We start from the raw sequence: 26,058 nt of genomic DNA on the forward strand, positions 1-26,058 counted from the left end.
AACACTTTAGAAACCAGACCTGAGCAGGAGCTCACTCTGGAATATGTCAAAGGGAAATGAATCGATGAATATGACAGAAGGAAAGAAAATATGCACCATGATGACAAAGCTCTTAAAGAGGAAATAAACCCTGATGGATTTTACTTCCTCTTTATTTCCATGCAAAGGTGAAGCATAATGGACTACTATGCATCGGCTGGTTCATAGACTCAAGAGCGACAAGCTACATGACTAGCGATGAGATCTTCTTCACAAACGTTGATTACAGTGCAAAGGACAAAGTTTTCTGAGCAAACAGGAAAAGCATCACTGCTGAAGATAAAGACCAGGGCTTCCTGAATTACATTACACCACAAGGCAAAGTATCCTTGTAAAGAAAGTGCTGTATATTCCAGAACTAGAAGGCAACCTTCTATCAGTGAAAAGTCTTGAAAACAATGGTCTCACAGTTAAGTTCCAGGGTGATGAATGCACAATTCACAATAGTAAGCAATTACTCGCAAAAGGAAAACTGGATGATCACCTATACAGTCTCATCACCACAGACCAGCAAGCCAATATAGTCTCTAACAACCTACACAGCAAACATATTAATTTATGGCACAGGCAGCTGGGGCACAGAAGTCCAGAAGCTATACAGGACATTATAAAGAGATGCTTATCAGAAGATTTGTCAATAATGCCTTGCAAAGTGCTCATGAAATGCAAGTGCTGTATTTAAGAGAATGCCACATGTGCTCCCCTTCCAAAAGCATCTCAAAGAAAAACTACCCACCCCCTGCAGCTCATACACAGTGATGTATGTGGTCCAATGAAAACTCCCACGTCAGGCGGGAACAGATATCTACTGACTTTCATTGATGCATTTTCCAGGAGCACAACTATTTATCTGATGAAACACAAGAATGAAAAATTTGAGAAAATTCAATTTGCTACCATGTCTAGCAACAAATTCCAACGCAAACCAAGAATAATACACACCGACAATGAGGGAGAATACATAAGCAAAGAAGTAGCCTCATACCTGAAAAGACAAGGAATAGTACACCAGAGAAACACACCATACACTCCTGAACAAAACGGTGTAGCAGAAAGGAAAAATCACCAGGTGCATGTTGTCGAATGTCAACCTACCTCACAATTACAGGGGAGAAAAAGTAATGACTGCAACTTACCTACAGAACAGACTACCCTCAAGAGCCATTAATAGTACTCCATTCAAAATGTGGTATGGATCAAAGCCTAGCATAGGGCACATCAGAGTGTTTGGTGTTTGGATGTAAAACATATGCCTATATTCCAAGTGAAAAACAATCCAAGCTGGAGAACAGAGCCATAGAGGACACTCTAGTTGGCTACAGCGAGCAAACTAAGGGTTACAGAATCCTACACCCAAAGACTGACGAAGTGACAATAAGCCGTAGTGTTTATTTTGATGAGTGCCCATCACCAGAAACACCAATCCCTGAAAGCTGATTGTAGATCCTCTTGATTGAGGATCTAGGGCAGGGAGAGGGGAATTATCCCAATCTTTTTCCCTTTTTGAAAGGATGGGGTGATAAACAGTTAACCTCTCAAGTACACCCCACACTGCAATTCAAACAACCGTCTTTGGAAGGCCTATGCAGGGCTGCAATTTTGGGAGAGACTGCAAGTCTGCCAGGGGAAGTAGCTTATGCTGTGCAGCTGCCTCCAGTCTTTCAGGGGAATAGAACCTTTAGATCAAGGTGAGATTTTTTACCTGCCCCTGAAGCCCTCTTACGTAGTCCTAAGCTTTCATAAGCAGAGGTACTAGTATAAAGCAATCACTATTGTGCCTAGCCTTACAATATTATTATTAGCTTAGTCTGCACAAACTGATAATGAGTAGTTTAGGCTGCAAAACCTGACAGGGGCACTGTGAGGCTTGCTCCAGTCTTGCAGGGGGGGGGGGGATGGTTATCTGCAGGCATTCTTAGTACCCCTAGCATAGGCAGTGATCTCTTGGAGTCTCTTACGAGGAAATATAGTCCTAAGCTCAAAGCAGAGGTACTAGTACATATGCAATCACTGTTGCGCTATAGTCTCACAATATGAAATATATGCTAATACTGCACAACCTGATGCATTGTAGGTGTCTTAGGTTTGCCTGGATCCAATCACTTGGAAAGCTCACAGCCCACAGCTCTATGTCCTCTGCTTACAGGAGCTCTGGCGCTCTGGGCTTTTCAAACTTGCCGCCTGGTGCCTGTGCACTGGTGTGCCGTGCATGGCGCCGCAACCCCTCCCCCCTTCCTTCCCACCGAACTAGCCGTAAAACCGCACCCCCTGCATGCGCAGTACTGTCATGGTGGAGGCCGAGAACCAGAGAGGGAGAAGAGGACCACTCAGAGGCGCTGCCTGGCCTTTCTTGGAACCGTGAGACTACGTGGGACCCCCTTTTATATGGAAATGTGTCAGAGCCTGCAGCAGAGGAGGTGAGCTGCTTGGCAAACCAACTTCACTGAGCGTGTATCCTGGATGGCATGTAAGTATACACCAGCTTTGCCTCTTACTCTCTCTAGTGGCAGAAACCAGGTAAGACATACAACTACTCATAGAAGAAACCCACAATATGTAATATATAGGATTATCTTCACTTAAGTGCCCTCGTCGCAGGAACTGCTGAAAACAGACAGATTCCAAACTTCACCCATCACGGCGGGCAGTGTTGTGCAAGCCTTCAGGGATTATGGGTTCCTATTATAGGATCCTTTTACCTGGACATGTAAAAGACTCTACCAGAAACTTTTGTGCCACTGTTTTATAGTTTCCTGAGATCTCAAACTATTTTTCAAGGTTTTCTCCAGGGTAAGAAGATTGAGAAAGGCTGTTCTAGTTACAGCGAGTGGAGGATCCGACTGCTTTTCTGTAGTCACGCTATTATTACACAAGCCTTGCGCAATATGTTTATGAATTATGTTATGAATACTTTATGACTTTTATAGATCCATGGATGACCACTTCCAAGGAAAAAAATCTCACATATTAGGATTTCCCAGCTAATCACTATTAATGTCCCTCAAGCTATGGAAGGATCTTTCTACACTCAGATCATACCTTCACTTCTTAAGCCTAGTACTCACAGGCTGAATATCGTCCGACATTCAGCCTATGTGCATGAGAGACGGTCCACCAGAACCCGTTGGGTTCTAACGAACATAAAAAAAAAAAAATGGTGTTTACTAGACTTTAGTACCATCTGATGTCTTTGGGCAGCTTTTTTGTATTTTTCCTAACCTGCCTTAATTTGGTATGACTGCATGAGAAAAGTGCACTTTAATTAGGTCTTTCCCCAAAATGACTTGCTATTTACCAATTTCAACACCCTGGAAGTAAACTATGTTTTCACCAGCTTTAATCTGCCAGGTAAACTTTAAAGATAGCATCTGATTTGTTCTACTTAATAGAAACAGTAAACATGACGGCATTATTTTGTGATCATCATGGCACACTGTGGAAAGTTAGCTTTTTGATTAACAATACAACTTCTTATATTTCCAAATAGCTGTCACACTATCTTACCACGTTAGGTATGTTTATTTAGTATTATATGATCTAAAGCTTGAAATTCATATAAATTGACCAAAGCTCTACCACTGTAGTACAGATCATTAACTGGTAGTTCTACTGAAGACTCATACTACAGATTAACTAGAAATGAAGATGATTTTCGCAGCTCTGTTGGTAGCTGCCACCTGCTGTTTTGGTAAGTACCAACTGAGTAACTTTATTGGCATGCTTTAAATGCAATATATAAACAATTCAATAAATGCAATATATGTAATTCAATTTCCATAAAAATAGAATTATTTTAATAAAAAAATAATTATATTGACCAAGTGTCATGGTAAGTACATTATTGCTTTGCAGTGGTGTTGATCTGGAATCTATCTGCATGGTGTTTGTATGTTTATTCGTGTTTCTGTAATTTTCCTCTGGGTGCTTCAATTTCCATCCATAAGCCAAAAATACATTGGCAGGTTACCTACCTTTAACCCAGATTTGACCCAAATAGGTGTGTCTGTGATTGCAGAAAGTCTCTTCAGGGGCAGTGGTTGGCTGTAACTAACTATTTATTCTGTACAATATGGCAGAATTTTCCAGGGTTATAATAAAATGAATAATATAACTAAATTAATTATGTTTTTTATTTTAAGTAATTTACAAGAAACAGAAGCTTACATAAGATTAATATTTTACCTGATAATTGGTCGTTATCTGCTTTTTTAACAATTTTACAATGCTGCTAAAAAATGCATCCTAATAAGTCATGTGAAAAATTGTTACTTCCACCCAAGCAGTAAGTTTCTTATACAGTTTGCTTGAAAATCACTTGAGCTAGAATCTGCTAGATCATCTTTTTCTTTATTTTATTTGCAGTGATTATATATTCTAAAATGCAGATACACATAAAACGTGTAGCCAATCATAATGTCATGTTAATCACAACAGAACACCTTTTTGTTCATTTTGAAATAGGTACTCTGAGGTCAAAATATTTTTTATTAAATATATAGAGAGGAGTCCTTTTTTTTTTAGCAAAGTTGAAAACATTGAGTATCACCAATGTTTTCATTTATTCTGGATTATTAAAAAAAAATAAGGGTACAATTGAAATGAAAGGTATAGGATTATGACTGTCTGTAATTAGTTCACCTTGACTGATGCTTATAACATGATCTAAAGGCATGCTAAAATAAAATGTAATAATATTGAGAGGACACCTAAGTAAGCGCTAGGTACACTTTTGGGGGGCTTAGGGTTCATTGCACCTTAATGAATCACAATCTATATTTGGTAAATGATACTGAATATGGTTGGGAAATAGAAATACAGTACGAAAAGAACAGACACTGGTGGAAAATACAAACTGCGTCTCAAAATGGTATGTGTAATTTTCTTTTCTTTTATTAAGCTTCTGTACTGTGGAAACGATGTGCTGCAAAATGTGCCATTGTTAGAAAAAAAAACACTAGTTTATTCACCTTTCTTTCTAAAGACAGCCTAGTTTTCCACTGAAAATTATTTTATTTCAGGGCAATAATAATAAAATGTTTGTCATTGCTAAGCTAGGCCCTCAATTGTAGCCTACAGGAATATGAACTATAACTAGAAGTATTATTATCACAATAACAAGCTGAATTTATCACCCACTTTATAAGCATATTTATGGTATTCCAGCCCCTGGCACCTCACTTTACGTTCCTCATGCTAACAGTGATGAAGACAACTCTGCCCGAAAGTTTAGTTGCCTGGCAACGCTAACAGTAAGTTAAAGATTAAAGTACGTTGATGAAAACTAATTACGTATAAACTTTGTGTGAGTAAGCCTAGGGGGCTGATTTACTAAAGGCAAAGAGATTTGCACTTTGTAAGAGAATTAATTTAGCTTGTTTAATGAGCTGAAGCTCTGCTGACTTCCATCATCCATTCACGTGCAAGCAAATTACAGTTCGTTTTTTATTTTTTCTGTACTTTATTGGGTATTTTTTGAAAATTGAATGTTCACCACAATTACTAACCTAAGGGAAATTTCCCATACAAAGTGAACATTTCCATGCAAAGTGAACAGTTCATTTGTCTTTGATAAATCAACCCCTTAAAGTATCAATTCCTAGACATCTCTCTGTTTCTCTCTTCTATAAATTGTTGCAGTGCCCAATTTTATATACAGTAGTCAACTGAAATGTTACCAGCAGAGATGGGTTGGTGGGATAAGGACATGATAAGGACACTTTTTAATCCTACAGTATGTACAGAATGAAGAGACGAATTGTATTTTTTGGGCATATTTGCTAAACTTTTTATATTGTTCATGTATAGTTCCTTTGGACAAACGTAAGCTGTTAAATGCTGTACACACCTGCTTAGTTTTACTTTCCTATTACATTTTAGGGAGCAAGGAAGGATGATGCTAAAATGGTACTGGTCGACTTCCTGTGTACTTGGCCCAAATACATGGTAAAAACAAATTTTAATGTCACTTGCTGAGTATTTTGGCTAATGGTGGTTGTACGGGTGGGGGAGTTGGCCATTCTTTTATTAGGGATCATTAAGTAAACAAATTTTAACTTATTAAAACATGTTTATTAGATTCCAAAAAACAAAGAAGAATTAATTGAATTCGTCGAAGAAATTGTGGTAAGGAACAATACTTATATTCATTATTAGAAGCGTAGATGGCAGCTTACACTATACACTGTTCAAATGCACTATACACTGTTTAAGTTTTTCATTTGGCTAAAAAGAAAATGCTTATTTTAAAAAGATATATGTTTGATTTACTAAAACTGGAGAGTGCAAAATCTGGTGCAGCTGTGCATGGTAGCCAATCAGCTTCTAACTTCAGCTTGTTCAATAAAGCTTTGGTGAAAAAAAAAAAATGGAAGTTGGTTTCTATGCAGAGCTGCACCAGATTTTACAATCTCCGGGTTTAGTAAATCAACCCCATTATGTGTTGTCCTTTGGCAAGGTTTCCAGCTGTCATCAGATATTATGACAGCTATATAATATTGGTCTAAAATGTAGACAAGGTTGCAAACTAGAAATATGAAATATATGATCATTACGAACAGTCTAATATTATTTTGAAGATATGTCCATACATCTTTACATATAGCTAATATATTGTAAGAACCTGAGCTTTGGAAAAATAAATCACATTGGGTGTCCTACATGTGTGGATGTTGCTGGTTTATGTAAAACCATTAGTTTCATGTTTTACATTTTCAAATGGGGTGCTGAAACTGAGATTGTCCAGCATTTTAATGGGTGGCCTGACTGACAAGGTTGAGAAACACTGGCCTAGAGCATGTATGTGGAAAAATAAATTCTGACCTTACTATGATGCTTTTGAGCTGCATACTTGTTTTTAAACTGTAAACTGACTAGTGCTGTACTAGTCATAACTGAAGCATAACAGCTGAGCAACTAACATTCCCAAAAGAAGGTTAACATTAGCATCTGAAATGTTCTCTTGGGAAAGGTCCATTTTAACCCTGCAGGTCCAGGACCTGTACATGCTGTCTGAATGGGGGTGGTTCTGGTGCAAACTGTAGTTCAACTGATGCTAGAGAACCTGAGTCTGTTATTTTAACAGGTATGGATCAGGGGAGAACACAAACCGTGCAGGATTGCAAGATGGATGGTGATATCCAGGGGTGAAGAAGAAAGGGTCCATAATTCAGGACAGGCCTCTTCAGGGTAGCAGAAGCTCACTCCAAAACATGTAGAAAAAGGGTAAAGAAAGAGGTGCCTTCTAAGTATGAACGGTAGAAACCTTATGGTGCAATAAATAAAAAAAACATTTGAGTTTAAAAAGATCTGCATAAGGAAAATCCTTCAGTTGGTGCATCTCCTTGCTCACTGGTTGTGTCACTCAGGAACCCATAGAAAGCCATCCGCCGGCTCGGTACACTCTGTGGCTCAGATGGTAATACAGAGGAGAGGTCTGAGGTGCTGATGGACCGCATCGGTGTCTGACGTCACCGGAAGTGTTTGCAAAGCCATTTCCGAGCCTGCGCACTGTCAGTGGAATGGACAGGCGTGCTCCTTTGTAAAGCATGCTGTCCATGAGCATCTCAGATCACTCCTCTGTATTACCATCTGAGCCACAGAGTGTACAGAGCTGGCAGATGGCTTTCTATGGGTTCCTGAGTGACACAGCCTGTTGAACCAGCGAGCAAGAAGACGCACCGCTGCAGGATTTTGCTCATGCTGATAGTTTTTTTAACCTCAATGTGAGTGTTTGTTTTTATTTTTTGTACCATAAAGTTTCTACAGTCCATACTTAGAAGGTACCTCTTTCTTTACCCTTTTTGTACAGGCTGCCTGGCCAGGGCTACCTGTTTCTTTTAGAAAAGGTGTACCTTAACCCAGGTCCAGGACCTGTCTACGCTATCTGGCTAGGGGTACCTGTTTCTCTTAGGAAAATTTTACTTTAGCCCAGGTCCAAGAAATACCTGCATGACCAGATGGCTGCTCTTAGTTACATTTGCAGTATGTATTTCAAACAGGCATTTACCTGCATGCTTTAAAACTGGTTCTTTGTTTATATATAATGCTATAAGTAGTTTTAGGGTATTTAGTTGTGTTTTACCATGTTGAAGTTCTGAACAACTCTGACTGTGATTAATCTTTCACTTCTTACATTAGAATATCACAGGTTGCACCCAACGTGACTTTTTGGGACCGGACACAAATATAGTAAGAGAATCAATTTTATAATTGACCTCACTTTTCAAGCTTTCTGATATATTTAGCATGCATGCATATACAGCATATATGTGTGTGTGTATATATATATATATATATATATATTCCTATTAATTGGTGTTTTGTTTACTTTTAGCAGGAGGAGCTAGACAACGACCTTGAAGGAGCATTACAAAAGCTGACACTGAAAGCGAAGCAGCTTCTGGTAAAACCAACTTTCAATAATGCGAATGACCAAATTTCTCAGGCCTTTTTACAGTGGTATTGACTACTGTAAAGTGTTATTAGGGAATAAGCACAGGAATAAAAATACTGTGACATAAGTTTAAAGTTGAATTCCAGGACTTTTTGCAGCCCTACTTGATGGGCTCACTGCTAATTTGGGTGTAGAGGGCATGGAAAAATAGATTAATTTACCCGATCCTCTGTTCCTCTGCACTACTGGACTGGTCCCTGCAGAGTCTTCTTCCCCATGCTGCAGTTGTTTAAGGTCCTGACATTATCAAGATCCATGTAGGGTCCATATCCTTGCATTGGATGTATTGACGTTGAGGGACAGTCCAGTGTCAGAGTAGTGGGGAGTGCTGTCTGCCGGAGAAGCAGTGGATCAAGTAAGTAAAAATGTTTTTGCAGCCCTCGACTAAATAAGCAGTTAACCCTTGCAGTGCAGGCACATGTGCAAAGGAATTTCCAATAGCTTCTTGGGGGATCAGGAAGGAATTCTTTCACCTACTGAAGCAATTTGGATCTTTATATGCTTGGGGGGGGGGGGGGGGGGGATGCTTTCCTCTGAATTAGGTGTGGGTATGGGATTGTGTATTTAGGATTGTAAAACAAAGTTTCCCATTTTATTGGTTGAACTAGATGGACTTTTTCAACCAGACTAACAATGTAACTATGAGTTGGGCTTTAACTCCATTCAAACCCCTTTCCAGTTTGGATAGACTGGGAAAGGGTAAGGACCTTTTTTCAGCTTTCTATTGCTGTCTAGGTACAGCCTTTAGATGAAATCAAGCAGATTCTAAAGCTCCAATTCTGCAGATTCAGTTCTTCAGTTCACAGCTTTTAAAAGTAGTCTACCCCTTTTCATTGAAAGTGGGTAACCCCTGAAAAATGTCTTCCTTCCAGCATGCTGAATCCAGAAACTGTAATATAGCATACTGTATATTCATATACTATAGCAGGGGTCTCCAAACTTTCTAACCAAAGGGCCAGTTTACTGTTCTTCTGACTTTAGGGGGGCTGGACTGTGGCCATTGGGAGTTGAAATTGTCCTAGCGTCAGTGGGAGTGAATAGTGCATCTTTGGCATTAGGGGAGGAATAGTGCCCCGTCGTTGGTGGCAGTGGGAGGAATAGTGCCTCATCCTTGGTGACAATGGAAGGAATAGTGCCCCATCATTGGTGTAAGTAGGAGGAATAGTGACCCATTGTTGGTGTCAGTGGGAGGATAAGTGCCCCATTGTTGGTGTCAGTGGGAGGAATAGTGCCTCATCCTTGGTGTCAGTGGAAGGAATAGTGTCTCACCATTGATGTCAGTGGGAGGAATATTGCACCATCGTTGGTGTCAGTAACAGCAGATATACCCCATTATTACAAAAAAAGCTGCTCCAGGTGAGTCTCTGGTTAATGCCCACACACACTAGCCAGGTGCTAGCCCAGCTCGCATTCTATGTATCATAAGGAAATAATTCCGGGCGGCTGCACTTCCAAAAATCCTTGTATTGAAGCTTCATATGACCAGTGGGAGGAAAAGGCTGGATAAAGGCAGGTAAAGGGCTGCATCCAGCCCCTGGGTCGCAGTTTGGAGACCATTGTACTATAGCACAGTTTACTGAAGTTTCAAAGCAATGCAGGTTACAAATATATTGGTAATTATTCCTGTATAAAGTGTCATCCTTCTGCTTAACTTAGTGTATTCTTTTTGCAGAGACATCTACATAAAACTGAAATACCAATATCTTTCTGTAAACTTCTGGTAAGCTTTCCTTGTATCAACACTAACTGGTTTCTGTACAATCATACATTATGTTGTGGGTGATTACTGTAATTTTATTACAAATAGTATATCTTGAAGACAAATGGGTCCAAAACATGTGTAACTGTTTCTGAAATGTATTGTAAGTATTGGTAAAGCCTAGAGATAAGATTGGTATTTTTAAGTTTTCATTCTCATTTTGTTTTTGTTTTTTTTGTCCTTAAACATAAATATAAGTGTGCAAAAACCTGAAGGCATTACAGATAGTGTAATGCCCTGTACACACGGTCGGACTTTCTGACGGAAAATGTGCGATCGGATCGCGTTGTCGGAAAATCCGATCGTGTGTGGGCTCCATCAGACTTTTTCCGATGGAATTTCCGACACACAAAGTTTTAGAGCAGGATCTAAAATTTTCCGACAACAAAATCCAATTGTTTAAATTCCGATCATGTGTAGACAATTTCCGACGGACATAGTGCCACGCATGCTCAGAAGAAATTACAAGACGAAAGCTATTGGCTACTGGCCTATTTATAGTCCCGTTGTACGTATTATACGTCACCTCGTTCTGAACAATTGGATTTGCCGACAACTTTGTGCAACTGTGTGTATGCAAGACAAGTTTGGGCCAAAATCCATGAGAAAAAATCTGACGTATTTTGTCATTGGAATGTCCGACCTTGTGTACAGGGCATTAGTGATGGACGAACTTCCGACGGGACGTTTCGCGAACGCGAAACGCGAACGGACACAAACGTTCGCGAAAACGACCGTTCGCCGCGGGCTCCATTGACTTCAATGGGAGGCGAATTTCGCAAACCTTTAGGTCGAATTTGCGGCCACGGGGTAATTATTAGGGGGTAGCACGTAGTCCCACCACCTGGACAATAGCATAATACATGTATGAGGTGAATTTGGGATCGATAACTACAAGCATTTTTTTTTTATTTGGGAAATTGTTCTGACAATTCAGGACTATGGAGCTAATGAAGGCAATGGAGGAGAGGGAAGGTCAGGGACCAGGGTAGGCAAACAAGAGGGTGCAGGAGATACAGAGCACTGACAGCAGCACCGTAATACAGAGCACTGACATCAGCACCGTGACATACAGCGCTGACAGCAGCTCCGTGACATACAGCGCTGACAGCAGCTCCGTGACATACAGCGCTGACAGCAGCTCCGTGACATACAGCGCTGACAGCAGCTCCGTGACATACAGCGCTGACAGCAGCTCCGTGACATACAGCGCTGACAGCAGCACCGTGACATACAGCGCTGACAGCAGCTCCGTGACATACAGCGCTGACAGCAGCTCCGTGACATACAGCGCTGACAGCAGCTCCGTGACATACAGCACTGACAGCAGCTCCGTGACATACAGCGCTGACAGCAGCTCCGTGACATACAGCGCTGACAGCAGCACCGTGACATACAGCGCTGACAGCAGCTCCGTGACATACAGCGCTGACAGCAGCTCCGTGACATACAGCGCTGACAGCAGCTCCGTGACATACAGCGCTGACAGCAGCTCCGTGACATACAGCGCTGACAGCAGCTCCGTGACATACAGCGCTGACAGCAGCTCCGTGACATACAGCGCTGACAGCAGCTCCGTGACATACAGCGCTGACAGCAGCTCCGTGACATACAGCGCTGACAGCAGCTCCGTGACATACAGCGCTGACAGCAGCTCCGTGACATACAGCGCTGACAGCAGCACCGTAAGCAGCCCCAGGAGGAAGTCAGCACAGCACAGGGATGGTGTGATCCCCTCATAATAAGAACCCCCAGGAGGAAGTCAGCACAGCACAGGGATGGTGGGAGCCCCTCATAATAAGAACACCCAGGAGGAAGTCAGCACAGCACAGGGATGGTGGGAACCCCTCATAATAAGCAGCCCCAGTAGAAATATGACACCGCTCAACCTCTTCAAAGAGGAGGGTAGGGGCATATAGTACGGTGTGCTTTTTTGGGTCAGGGAAGTGAGCCAAATGAATTAAGAAGGTCTGTGTGCTTGATTCCAAAAATTGTTTATAGACATATACATGGTCTACTGATCACATGTGTTGAATTCCTCCGAGATCCATGCCTCATTCATTTTTAGAAATGTGAGGTAGTTAACACTGTGGTGAGCTAGGCGAGTACGCTTATCGGTCACAATCCCCCCTGCTGCGCTGAACGTCCTTTCGGACAGGACACTGGATGAGGGGCAAGCCAACAGTTCGATTGCAAATTGGGCAAGCTCTGGCCAGAGGTCAAGCCTGCCCACCCAGTAGTCTAGGGGTTCATCACTCCTCAGAGCGTCCACATCGGCCGTTAACCCAATGTAGTCGGACACCTGACGGTCTAGGCGTTCCCTGATGCTGGATCCGGATGACACCTGTCGATGGGTCGGCTGAAAGAATGACCTCATATCCGAAGTCACCAACACATCTTCAAACCGGCCTCTTCTTGCAGGCGCTGTTGGATTGGTACCCGCAAATCCTTCTCTGGGAGTGGGAATTGCTCCTCTGCCAGCGCACGCAAAAGCAGAATGCAGCATTTCTCGAAGCAAGGCCTGGAAGTGCTGCATTCTGACAGCCCTCTGCGACGGCGGTAACATTTCCGCCATTTTGTGTTTGTACCGGGGGTCTAAGTACGTTGCCACCCAGTACTGGTCCTTGACCCTCATGCTTTTTATACGGGGGTCCCTATTAAAACACTGGAGCATGAAGGCCCCCATTTGCACTAAAGTGGAAGCGGTGTGGTGGCCTGGCTCCTGCTCATCATCCAGGATAATGTCGTCCTCTTCATTCTCCTCTCCCCATCCTCGCACAACAGGGATCCCAGAAAGGTTTAAAGCATGCTCTTCTTGCTCCTGCTCATCCGCCCCGGCACCATCCTCCTCTGACTCCTCATCAGACTCCTGTTGTTGACTTGTCTCAGATAGAGTAGCCCCCCCTGGGAATTCATCCAGCATTGCGACTTCCTCATCTTCCCGCTCCTGCTCCTCCACAGCCTGATCAATGACACGACGCAATGCACGCTCCAGAAAGAAGGCATAAGGTACCATGTCACTGATGGCGCCATGGCTGCGACTGACCAGTTTGGTGATCTCCTCAAATGGCCGCAGAAGTCTGCATGTGTCGCGCATGAGCAGCCACTGGCGCGGTGAAAAAAAACCCAGCTCCCCAGAACCGTTTCTTTCGCAGAGTTCATACAGGTAGACGTTAACTGCACGTTTCTGCTGGAGCAGCCTATCAAGCATATAGAAGGTTGAGTTCCATCGCGTCGGGCAATCGCAAATAAGACGTCTGACCGGCAGATGGTGTCGCCGCTGAATGTCAGCAAGGCGAGCCATGGCCGTGTAAGATCTTCTGAAATGGGCCGAGATTTTCCTTGCCTGCCGCAAGATGTCCTGGACCCCAGGGTATTTGACAAGGAATCGCTGCACGACCAAGTTTAAGACGTGTGCCATGCACGGCACGTGCGTGATTTTGCCCTGTTTCAATGCGCTAAGCAGATTGGCACCGTTGTCACACACCACTTTACCAACTGTCAAATTGAGCGGTGTTAGCCACTCATCTGCCTGTGAACGCAAAGCTGAAAGGAGTGCCGGGCCAGTGTGGCTCTTTGCTTCCAGGCACAACAGACGCAGCACGGCATGGCAACGTCTCACCTGGCATGTGGAATAGGTTCTGGGGAGCTTGGGCGGTGCAGTGGAAGAGACGCTAGCAGCGGAAAAGGAGGAGGCAGCTGAGGAGGAGAGGGAGGAGGATGGAGTAGGAGGAGGAGAAGAAGAGTCAGGCCTGCATGCAATCCGTGGCGGTAAAACCAAATCTACACGGGTGCCACGGGTTACATGCTTGACGGCCGTCAGAAGGTTCACCCAGTGGGCAGTAAAACTGATATACCTTCCCTGCCCGTGTTTGCTAGACCACGTGTCTGTGGTCAGATGTATCTTGGCACCGACACTGTGTGCCAGAGATACATTCACTTGCCGCTGAACATGGCCATATAGCTCTGGGATGCCCTTCTCTGAGAAATACTTCCTTCCTGGGACCTTCCATTGTGGTGTTCCAATGGCCACAAATTTGCGAAAGGCCTCCGAGTCCACCAGTTTATATGGCAGTAGTTGGCGGGCTATGAGTTCTGACAAGCCAGCCGCCAACCGTTGGGCAAGAGGGTTATCCGGCGTCATCATTTTTTTACGCTCAAACATTAGGCCCACGGAAGCCTGCCTTTTTGCAGGAAAATGTGAGCTTGGCGTGATGGAAGGTGGAGTGGAGGACAATTGTGAGGAGAGAGGAGAAGGAGAAGTAGAAGACGAGGCTGGACGGTGAGAGCCTGCAGTGTGGCTTTGTGTGTTCCGTTGCTCCCACTGGGCTCGGTGATGGCTGCTCATGTGCCTTCTTAAGGCGGTCGTCCCTAGGTGAGTATTGGGCTTACCGCGACTAACGCGTTGACTGCAAAGATTGCAGATGGCAACGCTATTGTCAGCAGCGGACACGTTAAAAAAAGCCCACACTGCGGAGCCATGTGCCGGTGTCCTGGGAGCGCCAGATGTGACCGTACATGGTCGATGACTCGCTCCTGATACATTTGCAGTCTGCTTTGTCCCTGCTGTGCAATGTAAGTCATTGCTGCTTCTCCTCCCTATCTGCTGGTCCATATCTCCCTCTGAACTCCCCTCCTCTTCCTCTCTTGTGGGCACCCACGTGACATCACTAGACACGTCATCATCAACGTCACCTTCCCCACCGCTATAAGTAGAGTAGGCAGCAACACCGGGGACCAACCTCCTCCTTGGGCTGATCTGGGTACTGGCGTCAGACTGCTGAGTAGCGCTTGTTGCTACCTCCTCTTCCTGATCCAATACCAAGAGTGGCTGCGCATCAGAAATGTCCTCTTGATATGGATCGGAAAATAATTCCAGTGACTCAAGCGGAAGGTATGTGGTGGTGGTGGTGGTGGTCGTGTTGTTGGTGGTAGTGTCTTTGGGGGTGCACATAGCAGAGAGTGAAGAAGAGGGTGCAGATCGAGAGGATGAGGAGGGTGCAGAAGAGTAAGGCTGAGCGAGCCACTCAACCAAGTCTGGTGCATCCTTTAAAGTAATTGAACGCACCTTCTGCAACTTCCCACTTTGGCTCAAGCCTGTTGCTCCTGCCCTACCCCTACCACCCCTGCGGAAGGGCCTGCCTCTTCCTCTGCATGTCATTTTTTAAATGACCCTGTGACAAAACTCTTAGTCCCTATACCGCTGAAGGACTGCTGCAGTATAGGTGAGCGGTCAGCAGTGGTGCACGTCAACCCTATCTATTGTGGACCTATAGCGGTCCTTACAGAACAGCAGACTGTACCGCACTCAAGCCTATGTACCGTAGCACCCTATACCAAGTTACCAGTCCTTATAAGAACTTTTGTGGACCAAGCAGGTTGTGTATTAGTGTTTAGCAGACTGTACGTCAGTCCCTATACCGCTGAAGGACTGCTGCAGTATAGGGCAGCGGTCAGCAGTGGTGCACGTCAACCCTATCTATTGTGGACCGATAGCGGTCCTTACAGAACAGCAGACTGTACCGCACTCAAGCCTATGTACCGTAGCACCCTATACCAAGTTACCAGTCCTTATAAGAACTTTTGTGGACCAAGCAGGTTGTGTATTAGTGTTTAGCAGACTGTACGTCAGTCCCTATACCGCTGAAGGACTGCTGCAGTATAGGGCAGCGGTCAGCAGTGGTGCACGTCAACCCTATCTATTGTGGACCGATAGCGGTCCTTACAGAACAGCAGACTGTACCGCACTCAAGCCTATGTACCGTAGCACCCTATACCAAGTTACCAGTCCTTATAAGAACTTTTGTGGAACAAGCAGGTTGTGTGTTAGTGATTAGCAGACTGTACGTCAGTCCCTATACCGCTGAAGGACTGCTGCAGTATAGGTGAGCGGTCAGCAGTGGTGCACGTCAACCCTATCTATTGTGGACCGATAGCGGTCCTTACAGAACAGCAGACTGTACCGCACTCAAGCCTATGTACCGTAGCACCCTATACCAAGTTACCAGTCCTTATAAGAACTTTTGTGGACCAAGCAGGTTGTGTATTAGTGTTTAGCAGACTGTACGTCAGTCCCTATACCGCTGAAGGACTGCTGCAGTATAGGGCAGCGGTCAGCAGTGGTGCACGTCAACCCTATCTATTGTGGACCGATAGCGGTCCTTACAGAACAGCAGACTGTACCGCACTCAAGCCTATGTACCGTAGCACCCTATACCAAGTTACCAGTCCTTATAAGAACTTTTGTGGAACAAGCAGGTTGTGTGTTAGTGATTAGCAGACTGTACGTCAGTCCCTATACCGCTGAAGGACTGCTGCAGTATAGGTGAGCGGTCAGCAGTGGTGCACGTCAACCCTATCTATTGTGGACCGATAGCGGTCCTTACAGAACAGCAGACTGTACCGCACTCAAGCCTATGTACCGTAGCACCCTATACCAAGTTACCAGTCCTTATAAGAACTTTTGTGGACCAAGCAGGTTGTGTATTAGTGTTTAGCAGACTGTACGTCAGTCCCTATACCGCTGAAGGACTGCTGCAGTATAGGGCAGCGGTCAGCAGTGGTGCACGTCAACCCTATCTATTGTGGACCGATAGCGGTCCTTACAGAACAGCAGACTGTACCGCACTCAAGCCTATGTACCGTAGCACCCTATACCAAGTTACCAGTCCTTATAAGAACTTTTGTGGACCAAGCAGGTTGTGTGTTAGTGTTTAGCAGACTGTACGTCAGTCCCTATACCGCTGAAGGACTGCTGCAGTATAGGGCAGCGGTCAGCAGTGGTGCACGTCAACCCTATCTATTGTGGACCGATAGCGGTCCTTACAGAACAGCAGACTGTACCGCACTCAAGCCTATGTACCGTAGCACCCTATACCAAGTTACCAGTCCTTATAAGAACTTTTGTGGAACAAGCAGGTTGTGTGTTAGTGATTAGCAGACTGTACGTCAGTCCCTATACCGCTGAAGGACTGCTGCAGTATAGGTGAGCGGTCAGCAGTGGTGCACGTCAACCCTATCTATTGTGGACCGATAGCGGTCCTTACAGAACAGCAGACTGTACCGCACTCAAGCCTATGTACCGTAGCACCCTATACCAAGTTACCAGTCCTTATAAGAACTTTTGTGGACCAAGCAGGTTGTGTATTAGTGTTTAGCAGACTGTACGTCAGTCCCTATACCGCTGAAGGACTGCTGCAGTATAGGGCAGCGGTCAGCAGTGGTGCACGTCAACCCTATCTATTGTGGACCGATAGCGGTCCTTACAGAACAGCAGACTGTACCGCACTCAAGCCTATGTACCGTAGCACCCTATACCAAGTTACCAGTCCTTATAAGAACTTTTGTGGACCAAGCAGGTTGTGTATTAGTGTTTAGCAGACTGTACGTCAGTCCCTATACCGCTGAAGGACTGCTGCAGTATAGGGCAGCGGTCAGCAGTGGTGCACGTCAACCCTATCTATTGTGGACCGATAGCGGTCCTTACAGAACAGCAGACTGTACCGCACTCAAGCCTATGTACCGTAGCACCCTATACCAAGTTACCAGTCCTTATAAGAACTTTTGTGGAACAAGCAGGTTGTGTGTTAGTGATTAGCAGACTGTACGTCAGTCCCTATACCGCTGAAGGACTGCTGCAGTATAGGGCAGCGGTCAGCAGTGGTGCACGTCAACCCTATCTATTGTGGACCGATAGCGGTCCTTACAGAACAGCAGACTGTACCGCACTCAAGCCTATGTACCGTAGCACCCTATACCAAGTTACCAGTCCTTATAAGAACTTTTGTGGAACAAGTGAGTTGTGAATGTTTAGCAGACTGCAGCAGAAGGGCAGCAGTCAAGTATAATATCCTTTCTATATTTGGAAGAAAGAATATTATACATGTACAAGCCTATTACTGTACCACTGATACCAGTCCTGAAAAGAACCTTTGTGGAACTAATAATAACAGCAAGTCTTTAAAATTACCCTCACTGCCTGACAACACTGCTTCCTTCCTGTCCCTATACAAATTGGCAAAAAAAGAGAACGATTAGTGGTTACTGGAACAGCTCTTTTGTGGACCTTGATAGTAACAGCTAATGATGATGATGATGATGATGATGATGAAAGACTAATCTGGCTGTCCCTGTAGCATACACCGTCCTTTCCCTTTCTCTAAACTAACAAAAGACACTCAGGCTGCTGCAAGAATCAGCAGCACAGCAAACCTATCAACACCTAACACCTATACCAGTCCTGAAAAGAACTTTTGTGTACCAAATAGCTAGTGGTTTATCTCTCCCTACTCCACACAGGAACCTGTCCCTATCTTAACAGAAGAAAGAATGTAAAATGGCCACCGGATCGGGTGTATTTATAGGTTAGGGGGAATGTACAAGTGTCCATGTGCTGTCATGTCTCAATTGGCTGTCCTGTATCACATGATAAACGTGTCACCAAAGGTTAAAGTTCTTGTATACATTAAACACGTAAGTCCGCCGCGGCGAACGACGGAAAAAGGCGTTCGAACGTGCGGACCGCGAATGTCGGAAATTCGCCGCGAAACGACCGCCGGGCGAACCGTTCGGCCATCACTACAGGGCATTAGATTAACCTTCCTGGCGGTATGATTCAGTCTGAAATTAGGTGCTGAAAGCGGTACAATTATTTTGCACGGAAATCTGGCTTTTATTTTGTAGTCCTGTAATTCTTAGGAATAACGCTCTTAAATCTGTTCAAACCAGAGTCTAGCGGACATCCCGGGTATGATAAAGTTTATAATATAATAAAGAATAATAACATTTATTCAATAATGTAATAAAATCCTAAAACACTGAAAAATTGACACTTTTTGGTTGCTATGGACAATCTCCAAATTCCAGGCAGTAAAAAACAGTATTTATAATATAAAAGTGCATGCAGGGCATTGCACAGACCACTAGGGACAAAGGGGTTGTGTATTTTTTAATACAGCACTGTAATCTGTAAGATTACAGTGCTGTGTGTGTTTTGTGTGTTTTAACTTTTTTGAATTTGCCGCCGTTCTCCGCTCCCGTGCGCCGTAACGTCGCAGGGAACGGAGCTCGGCGGCATTCGGCACTGTGAATCGAGCGGAGGACAGCTCGATCGCACAGCGCGGCGGACATCGCTGGATCCAGGGGACAAGGTGAGTAACGATCCCTGTGTCCTCCCCTGCATCGAGCGAAGCCATCCCGAGTCTGGCTCGGGGTTACCGCTCCTATCAGTATATTCCTACCCCGAGCCAGACTCGGAATTACCGCTAGGGGGGTTAAGTGTATCAGCCCTGGGCTGAGTGGCGCTTCTAGGGTCCAATGGATCCTAAAAGTAACTTGTAAATAGGGTTGCCACCTCATCCCTTTAAACCCAAACACATATTAATTGCACAGATTCTGTGGCTGATTAAGGTGGTAATTAAACTCTTTGGTGCCTTATCTGCATTAAATTAGCCTCAGGACCTGTGTAATCAATATGTTTTCAGGTTTAAAGGGATGAGGTGGCAACCCTACATAAGTGGGCCACTGCTACTTAAAGTGGTTGTAAACCCTTACAACCCACTTTGACCTACAGGTAAGCCTAGATTAAGGCTTACCTGTAGGTCCAATAAATATCTCCTAAACCTACACAGTTTAGGAGATATTTACAAAAAGACAGGCACCGCTGTCTACGACTCATGCGCTGTAGACAGCGGCGCGCAGGCGCACTGAGTATGCTGCCGCTAATGGCGATATGCCATTAGTGGTGGCTCCCGTGCGCATGCGCAGGAGTGACATCATCGCTGCTCCGGCGATGTGAGTGGCCGGAGCAACGATACCCGGAAGAAGGTGGACGCTCCGTGCTACAGGGGACAGAGGTGACATCGGTGCATAGTAGCCCATTATGCTTTACCATTGCAGGGAGACAAAGAGGAAGTAAACCCATCAGGGTTTACTTCCTCTTTAAGTGGAGGCCAGAGGCAGTTGGATTTTAGGTAGGTTGTTGGAGTCTGGTTTGAAGTGAACTATAAGTGAAAGTTACTACTTCACATGTCAGTGTGTCTCCACGTCTGTACATCTATCACATATGATATATTCAATTTTATTAAAAGTGTTTACTGAGCATTGTTGAACATAAGCTACTTCCTATCAAAGGCTCTGCAACAACTGTTCCTGAACCCCAGCACGTGCACACTGCAACATGCAAGGAGTAAATGGAACACTGCAAGTAGTTTATCCTTACTAAACAGTGCTCCACCTTGTCAGGACTTGTTCTTTAATTCACAGATAACGTGCACAATATTACCAAAAGTATTAGGATGACTGCCTTTCCACGCACATGAATTTTAATTGCATCTTAGTCTTAGTCTGTAGAGTTCAGTATTGTGTTGGCCCACTCTTTGCAGCTATAACAGCTTCAACTATTCTGGGAAGGCTGTCCACAAGGTTTAGGAGTCTGTCTATGGGAATGTTTGACCATTCTTTCAGAAGCACATTTGTGAGGTCAGGCACTCATCTGAACGAGAAGGCCTGGCTCACAGTCGCCACTCTAATTCATCCCCAAGGTGTTCTATCTGGTTGAGGTCAGGACTCTGTGCAAGTCAGTCAAGTAACTCATTCATCCATATCTTTATGGACCTTGCTTTGTGCACTGGTCCAAATCATTTGGTGGAGGGGGGATTATGGTGTGGGGTTGTTTTTCAGAGGTTGGGCTTGGCCCCTTAATTCTAGTGAAGGGAACTCTTAAGGCATCAGTATACCAAGACATTTTGGACAATTGTATACTCCCAAATTTGTGAGAACAGTTTGGGGATGGCCCCTACCTGTTCCAACATGACTGTGCACCAGAGTGCAAAGCAAGGTCCATAAACACATGGATGAGTGAGTTTGGAGTGGATGAACTTGACTAGTCTGCACAGAGTCCTGACCTCAACCCAATAGAACACCTTTGGGCTGAATCAGAGCAGAGACTGCGAGCGAGGCCTTCTCATCCACATAAGTACCTGACCTAACAAATGTGTTTCTGGCAGAATGCTCAAACATAGACACACTCCTAAGCCTTGTGGACAGCCTTCCCAGAAGGGTTAAAGCTGTTATAGCTGCAAAGGGCGGGCCAACTCAATATTGAACCCTACAGACTATGACTGGGATGCCATTAATGTTCATGTGCATATAAAGACAGGCGTCCCAATACTTTTGGTAATAGTGTGTACGTTATTTTTTATGCTTTTTTTTGGAAAATTTGTTGTTTGGGCAGATTTAAAAATGCAAAACGCAAGTCGCAGCAAAATTGCTGTAACAATGCACTACATGCTTTTCTGCAGCTTCTCCATTGAAATCTATCTACCAAAAAAAGCACAATTTTGCATTTTAAAAAGTCCCTGACCCTTTTCAAAAACACAGAGACACAAAAATGCATTGATGTGAATGTGTTCCATAGGAACACATGTTAAAGAAATGCCCTGAAAAAATGCATTGGTGCGAATAGAGCCTTAGACGATTTTTTGTTTGTTCTGAATTGTTGTGATGTATTGATAAAAAATAAAACCAGTACAACAATGTTAATTTTATTTCATGTAGGATATCCTGAGAAATAATGCAGCTGCTACCTTAGAAGAAACTTCCAGCCCAAGTGGGCACAGACGACTCACCCGCTCTCTTGGAGGAGCACTTGGAGGGGTTACCAGCCTGTTAGATTTACTAAATAACCTTTCTCCATTGCTAAATGTTGTAGGGATGTTAGGAGGAACAGTTGGAAATGTACTATCTCCAGTTTCTCACATAGCGAATAGTTTGTTAGGAGGAGGTAATGGGTTGATGGGATTGCTAGGAGGGAATCAAGGTGGCGTATTTAGTTTGCTAAATGGTGGGTTGCTGGATGGAATAGTAGGTGGAGGTAAAGGTGGCTTACTAGGTGGCGCTCTGGGGGGTTTGTTAGGGGGGGGTCAAGGATGTGGAGTAGGAGGTGGTGCAGGAGATGCACTGCTAGGAGGTTTGCTTGGGGGAGGTAAAGGACAAGCCAATGGTGGATTGATTAATAGTCTAACTAGCTTGGCTGGGGGTCTTACTGGAGGAGTTTTAGGAGAAAATGGAATGCTAGGAGGGTTGCTTGGGGGAGCTAATGGAGGTAATGGATTACTTGGTGGTGTAACTAACTTGGCTGGAGGTCTTACTGGAGGGGTTCTAGGAGGGAATAAAGGACAAGGCTCAGGGGGATTACTTGGTGGTGTCACTGGAGGCCTTTTGGGCGGAGGACAATCTGGAGGACTTCTTGGATCACTTATGGGATAGTAAAAGGTAAACAGTCACAATACTTGACAGATGGTTCAGAGTATGTATTAATTATTGTGTTACAGCATTTGAATGCAGAATACAACCATTTTCCCTAGCCCGTCAAAAACAAAGTCCATGGAAATTCAATTACTATAAGCTCATATAAATGCAACCTGTTAAAGTCATTTAAAAATGTTGAATTTTTAAAAAATTTTCAGCTTTTAATAAAATAACATTTGGTGAAAGTGTTTGTTTAGGGCCGGTTCACACTGCGGGCGATGCGAGGCGACACCGACTTGCCTCGCCGCGACCTGCCGCGACCTCAGCGGCGATTTGCAAATGACTTCTGTATAGAAGTCAATGCAAGTCGCCCCGAGGTCGCCCAGAAGTAGTACAGGAACCTTTTTTCTGAGTCGGAGCGACTCGAGTCGCTCCTCTCAGAACAATTCCATTGTACAGAACGGGGGCGACTTGTCAGATTGCGGCGAGGCAAGTCGTGTCGCCTCGCATCGCCCGCAGTGTGAACCAGCCCTTAGGCACTTTCTGTTACAGAGTGACGATCTCTGTCACTGTCTCCCCATTGTTCACCTGTCTTTTCTCCCTGGCACACCCTCACCCAATGCTGCTGCTGTACTTTACACACACACCTTCAAGAAACACTGCCTTGTGGTTATATACAGTCCCTGGAATTCATAAAGACTGGCCCAGATAGATTTTGCGAAAGTGTCTCTCATGCATTCTAGAAGTGGAGAAGAATGTGCCAAATTCATGTACCTGTCTAGAACTTGTACTTAAATTCAACGCATTCTGCGCCACTTTTAGAATGCATGGAAGACACTCACACTTTCATAAGATGCAAAGGGGTTAATTTACTAAAGGTAAATAGATTGTGCACTTTGCAAAGTGCAGTTGCCCTCTGTAAGTGCAGTTGCTCGAGAAACTAGTAAATGAGGTAAGGCTTAGCTTTGCAAAGAGTACCCAATCACGTGCAAGAAAAATGAAAATAATAGCATTTTTACTTGCACATGATTGGATGATGGAAGTCAGCAGAGTTTCTGCCCATTTTCTAAGCTCTGGAGCAACTGCACTTGCAGAGTGCACAGTCTTTTTCCCTTTAGTAAATCAACCCCATAGTATCTACATTTTATTTTGAATTTGTTGCATTCATTGCGCCACAATGCAAAAGTGGCACATTTTAGAACTACCTGAATTTGGTGCATGAGTCGCTGTCAGAACTAAAGGTGTCAGAAATCCTTTATGAATTTGGCACAATATATTAACAAGAGGGATTAATGGCAGGAAAGTGGCGCAGCACCTTTATTGAATTCCCCCCCCCCCCCCCCCCCCCAGTATGTCCCATAGACTCTTAGATGAGACAGGTAAGTGCAAGAGGTGACAGGTCTCGGTATGGTATATGGCAGAACATTTTAGCCAGCTGATTGGCAAATGTGGGTGTTTTTCAGGTGTGTATTATTTAACATTATTACTTAAAGCGGAGTCCCGCCGAAAAAAATAAAATAAAAATTCAGCAGCTACAAATACTGCAGCTGATGACTTATAAATTAAGGACCCCTACTTGTCCATTGCGCCCGCGATGTCCTCACACGATCTGCTGATCTGTCCCTCCTGTGGAGGAGGGGCCGGACATGGTGTAGATAGCCATGGATTCTGCAGCGCTCTTTCACAGGAAGTGGGAGCAAATACCTGGATTAGACTGGTATCTGCTCCCCCCCCCCCCCCGAAAGGTGCCAAATGTGACACCGGAGGGGGGGAGGAACCAGATAAGTGGAAATTCCATGTATGGGGGCAGCAGTTTAAGGGGGGAGTGGTATTAAACCCAAAAATACAAATTTAACTTGCAGCAGCTTACTAATCCTTAGATGTGGTGGTCAGCTAGTTTCCTTTTTATGTTTTTTCCCCCTTTTTTTTCACCCGGTGATCCTGCCAGTATCACACTTCCTGTCTTAGGGTGTCTGCATCCTGGATGAAGTATTAAAGCAGACACCTGAAGACAGCAGCATTATTTGTCTAGGGAGAGGGTAGTGTTAAGCCCCATACACACTATCAGATTGTCTGCTGATTTTTGTCTTCAGATTTACCAAAACCATGTAGTAGAAGGGCCTGCCTGATTACATACACATTGAAACTTCTAAGGTTTGACCTCATATTATATGGTTTTGGTAAATCTGAAGACAAACATCAGCAGAAAATCCCATCGTGTGTACGGGGCTTTAGACAGCAGATTTAAATGGACTTGACTAACAAATTGAAGCTGAGCTAACACTTTGTAAGCATTTACAGAAACTGTTTTTTTTTCCTTTTGGGATAATGGTTTTATATAAAGAATAAGTGGTGATTATTGTAATCACCCTTGTCAGTGTTAAATGGTTAGTCTCAACCCTCTAACTGCTACTTTATCTGAATAGCTTAGCCTGTTAGGTCTTGTTCATATGTGGCTTTTGCTCCTATGAAAAGCGATCAAAAAACTCAGAGGTGTTTGATAGACGGTGAGGAGGGAATATGTTGATAAATAACAGGCTTATTGGCTGAATTACCAGGTGAAAAGGGGAACAAAGCCTAACAAAAGAAGATGAATGCAGCCATCACATCAAAGAATTGATAAGCTCAGCTGCAATTTAGTAATTTTTTCTTATTTTTGGGTTTAATACCAGTTTACTTATTCACTTTACTCTCACAAAACTGTGCTGGATATCTAAAGACAAGTGACCGCTGCATACTCTCCTATACCCTACCCCAAGAGAGACTTTAAACCTCCCTTAAAATGGGTAAATGTACACATTTATATACATATTTGATTGAAAAATCCTAATAAAGGTTATTTTTTAAACCATTGGCCAAAGTGCATTGGGGAACACACCTCCTTTCTGTTACACATCTGAATATCTAAATGACCAAAGACAGGAACCAGTATGGTCAGGTTGGGCAATGAGAGAGTACCTAGCCCCAGTGTAAGCTCTGACCAGAGCAATTTGGAGCTTGGATCAGACTTCTCCTCTGCATGCCCATTTGTGAAACTAACAACAGATTAGAGAAGGACAGTATATTGCCCCATACACACTATCAGATTTTCTGCTGATTTCTATCTTCAGATTTACCAAAACCATGTAGTGCAAGGGCCTGCCTGATTGCATACAATTTGGAACTCCTAAGGTCTGACCTCTTATTATATGGTTTTGGTAAATCTGATGGAAAAAAATCAGCAGAAAATCTGAGTGTGTATGGGGCTTTAGTAGCTGGGGAGAGAATAGCTGGGTGAAACTTGCTTTACCCTACATTGCAAAAAGCACCACTATTATTTTTTTAAGTCAGGGAGTAGAGCTAAACTGAATAATGTTAGTTGAATGGTCAAAAATAAAACTGTCACTTTGAAATCAGATCCATTAGAAATAATTTATTGACATGTACCTTTTTTTTTTTCATTTCAGAGGAAGAACAGCGAAATTCCACTCCGACTGGAAATAACTGACATTTTTTACTAAAATAGTTTAGATCAAAGCTAATCACAACTTGAATAAATTTAATATAAAGCAGTACATGA

At 44.0% G+C, this 26,058-nt stretch overlaps 1 protein-coding gene across 4 annotated transcripts; it reads left to right on the forward strand.

Moving 5' to 3' along the window:
• The first annotated feature begins 3,569 nt into the window (after positions 1 to 3,569).
• On the forward strand, positions 3,570 to 26,058 carry LOC143962892 (uncharacterized). Of its 4 annotated transcripts, none has more exons than XM_077472382.1 (9): positions 3,570 to 3,727; positions 5,203 to 5,288; positions 5,917 to 5,982; positions 6,115 to 6,162; positions 8,176 to 8,226; positions 8,372 to 8,440; positions 10,164 to 10,211; positions 21,807 to 22,523; positions 25,946 to 26,058. In XM_077472382.1, the coding sequence occupies exons 1-8, from the start codon at positions 3,679 to 3,681 to the stop codon at positions 22,515 to 22,517; spliced, it is 1,128 nt and encodes a 375-aa protein (XP_077328508.1). In that variant the 5' UTR covers positions 3,570 to 3,678; the 3' UTR covers positions 22,518 to 22,523; positions 25,946 to 26,058. The 4 variants fall into 4 exon arrangements, with proteins under 4 accessions (XP_077328508.1, XP_077328509.1, XP_077328510.1 ...); XM_077472383.1 differs by having other exon boundaries at positions 8,375 to 8,440; XM_077472384.1 differs by lacking the exon at positions 5,917 to 5,982.

Source organism: Lithobates pipiens, unplaced genomic scaffold (assembly GCF_037356315.1).
Source record: "Lithobates pipiens isolate NorthernLeopardFrog02 unplaced genomic scaffold, aLitPip1_a1.2 Scaffold_8, whole genome shotgun sequence".
Classification (NCBI taxonomy): domain Eukaryota; kingdom Metazoa; phylum Chordata; class Amphibia; order Anura; family Ranidae; genus Lithobates; species Lithobates pipiens.

Coding starts and splice junctions, on each gene's coding strand:
- LOC143962892 (XM_077472382.1), top strand. CDS start 3,679: ATGAAGATGATTTTCGCAGCTCTGTTGGTAGCTGCCACCTGCTGTTTT. Junction 3,728..5,202: donor AGCTGCCACCTGCTGTTTTG/GTAAGTACCAAC, acceptor ATGGTATTCCAG/CCCCTGGCACCTCACTTTAC. Junction 8,441..10,163: donor TGAAAGCGAAGCAGCTTCTG/GTAAAACCAACT, acceptor TTCTTTTTGCAG/AGACATCTACATAAAACTGA.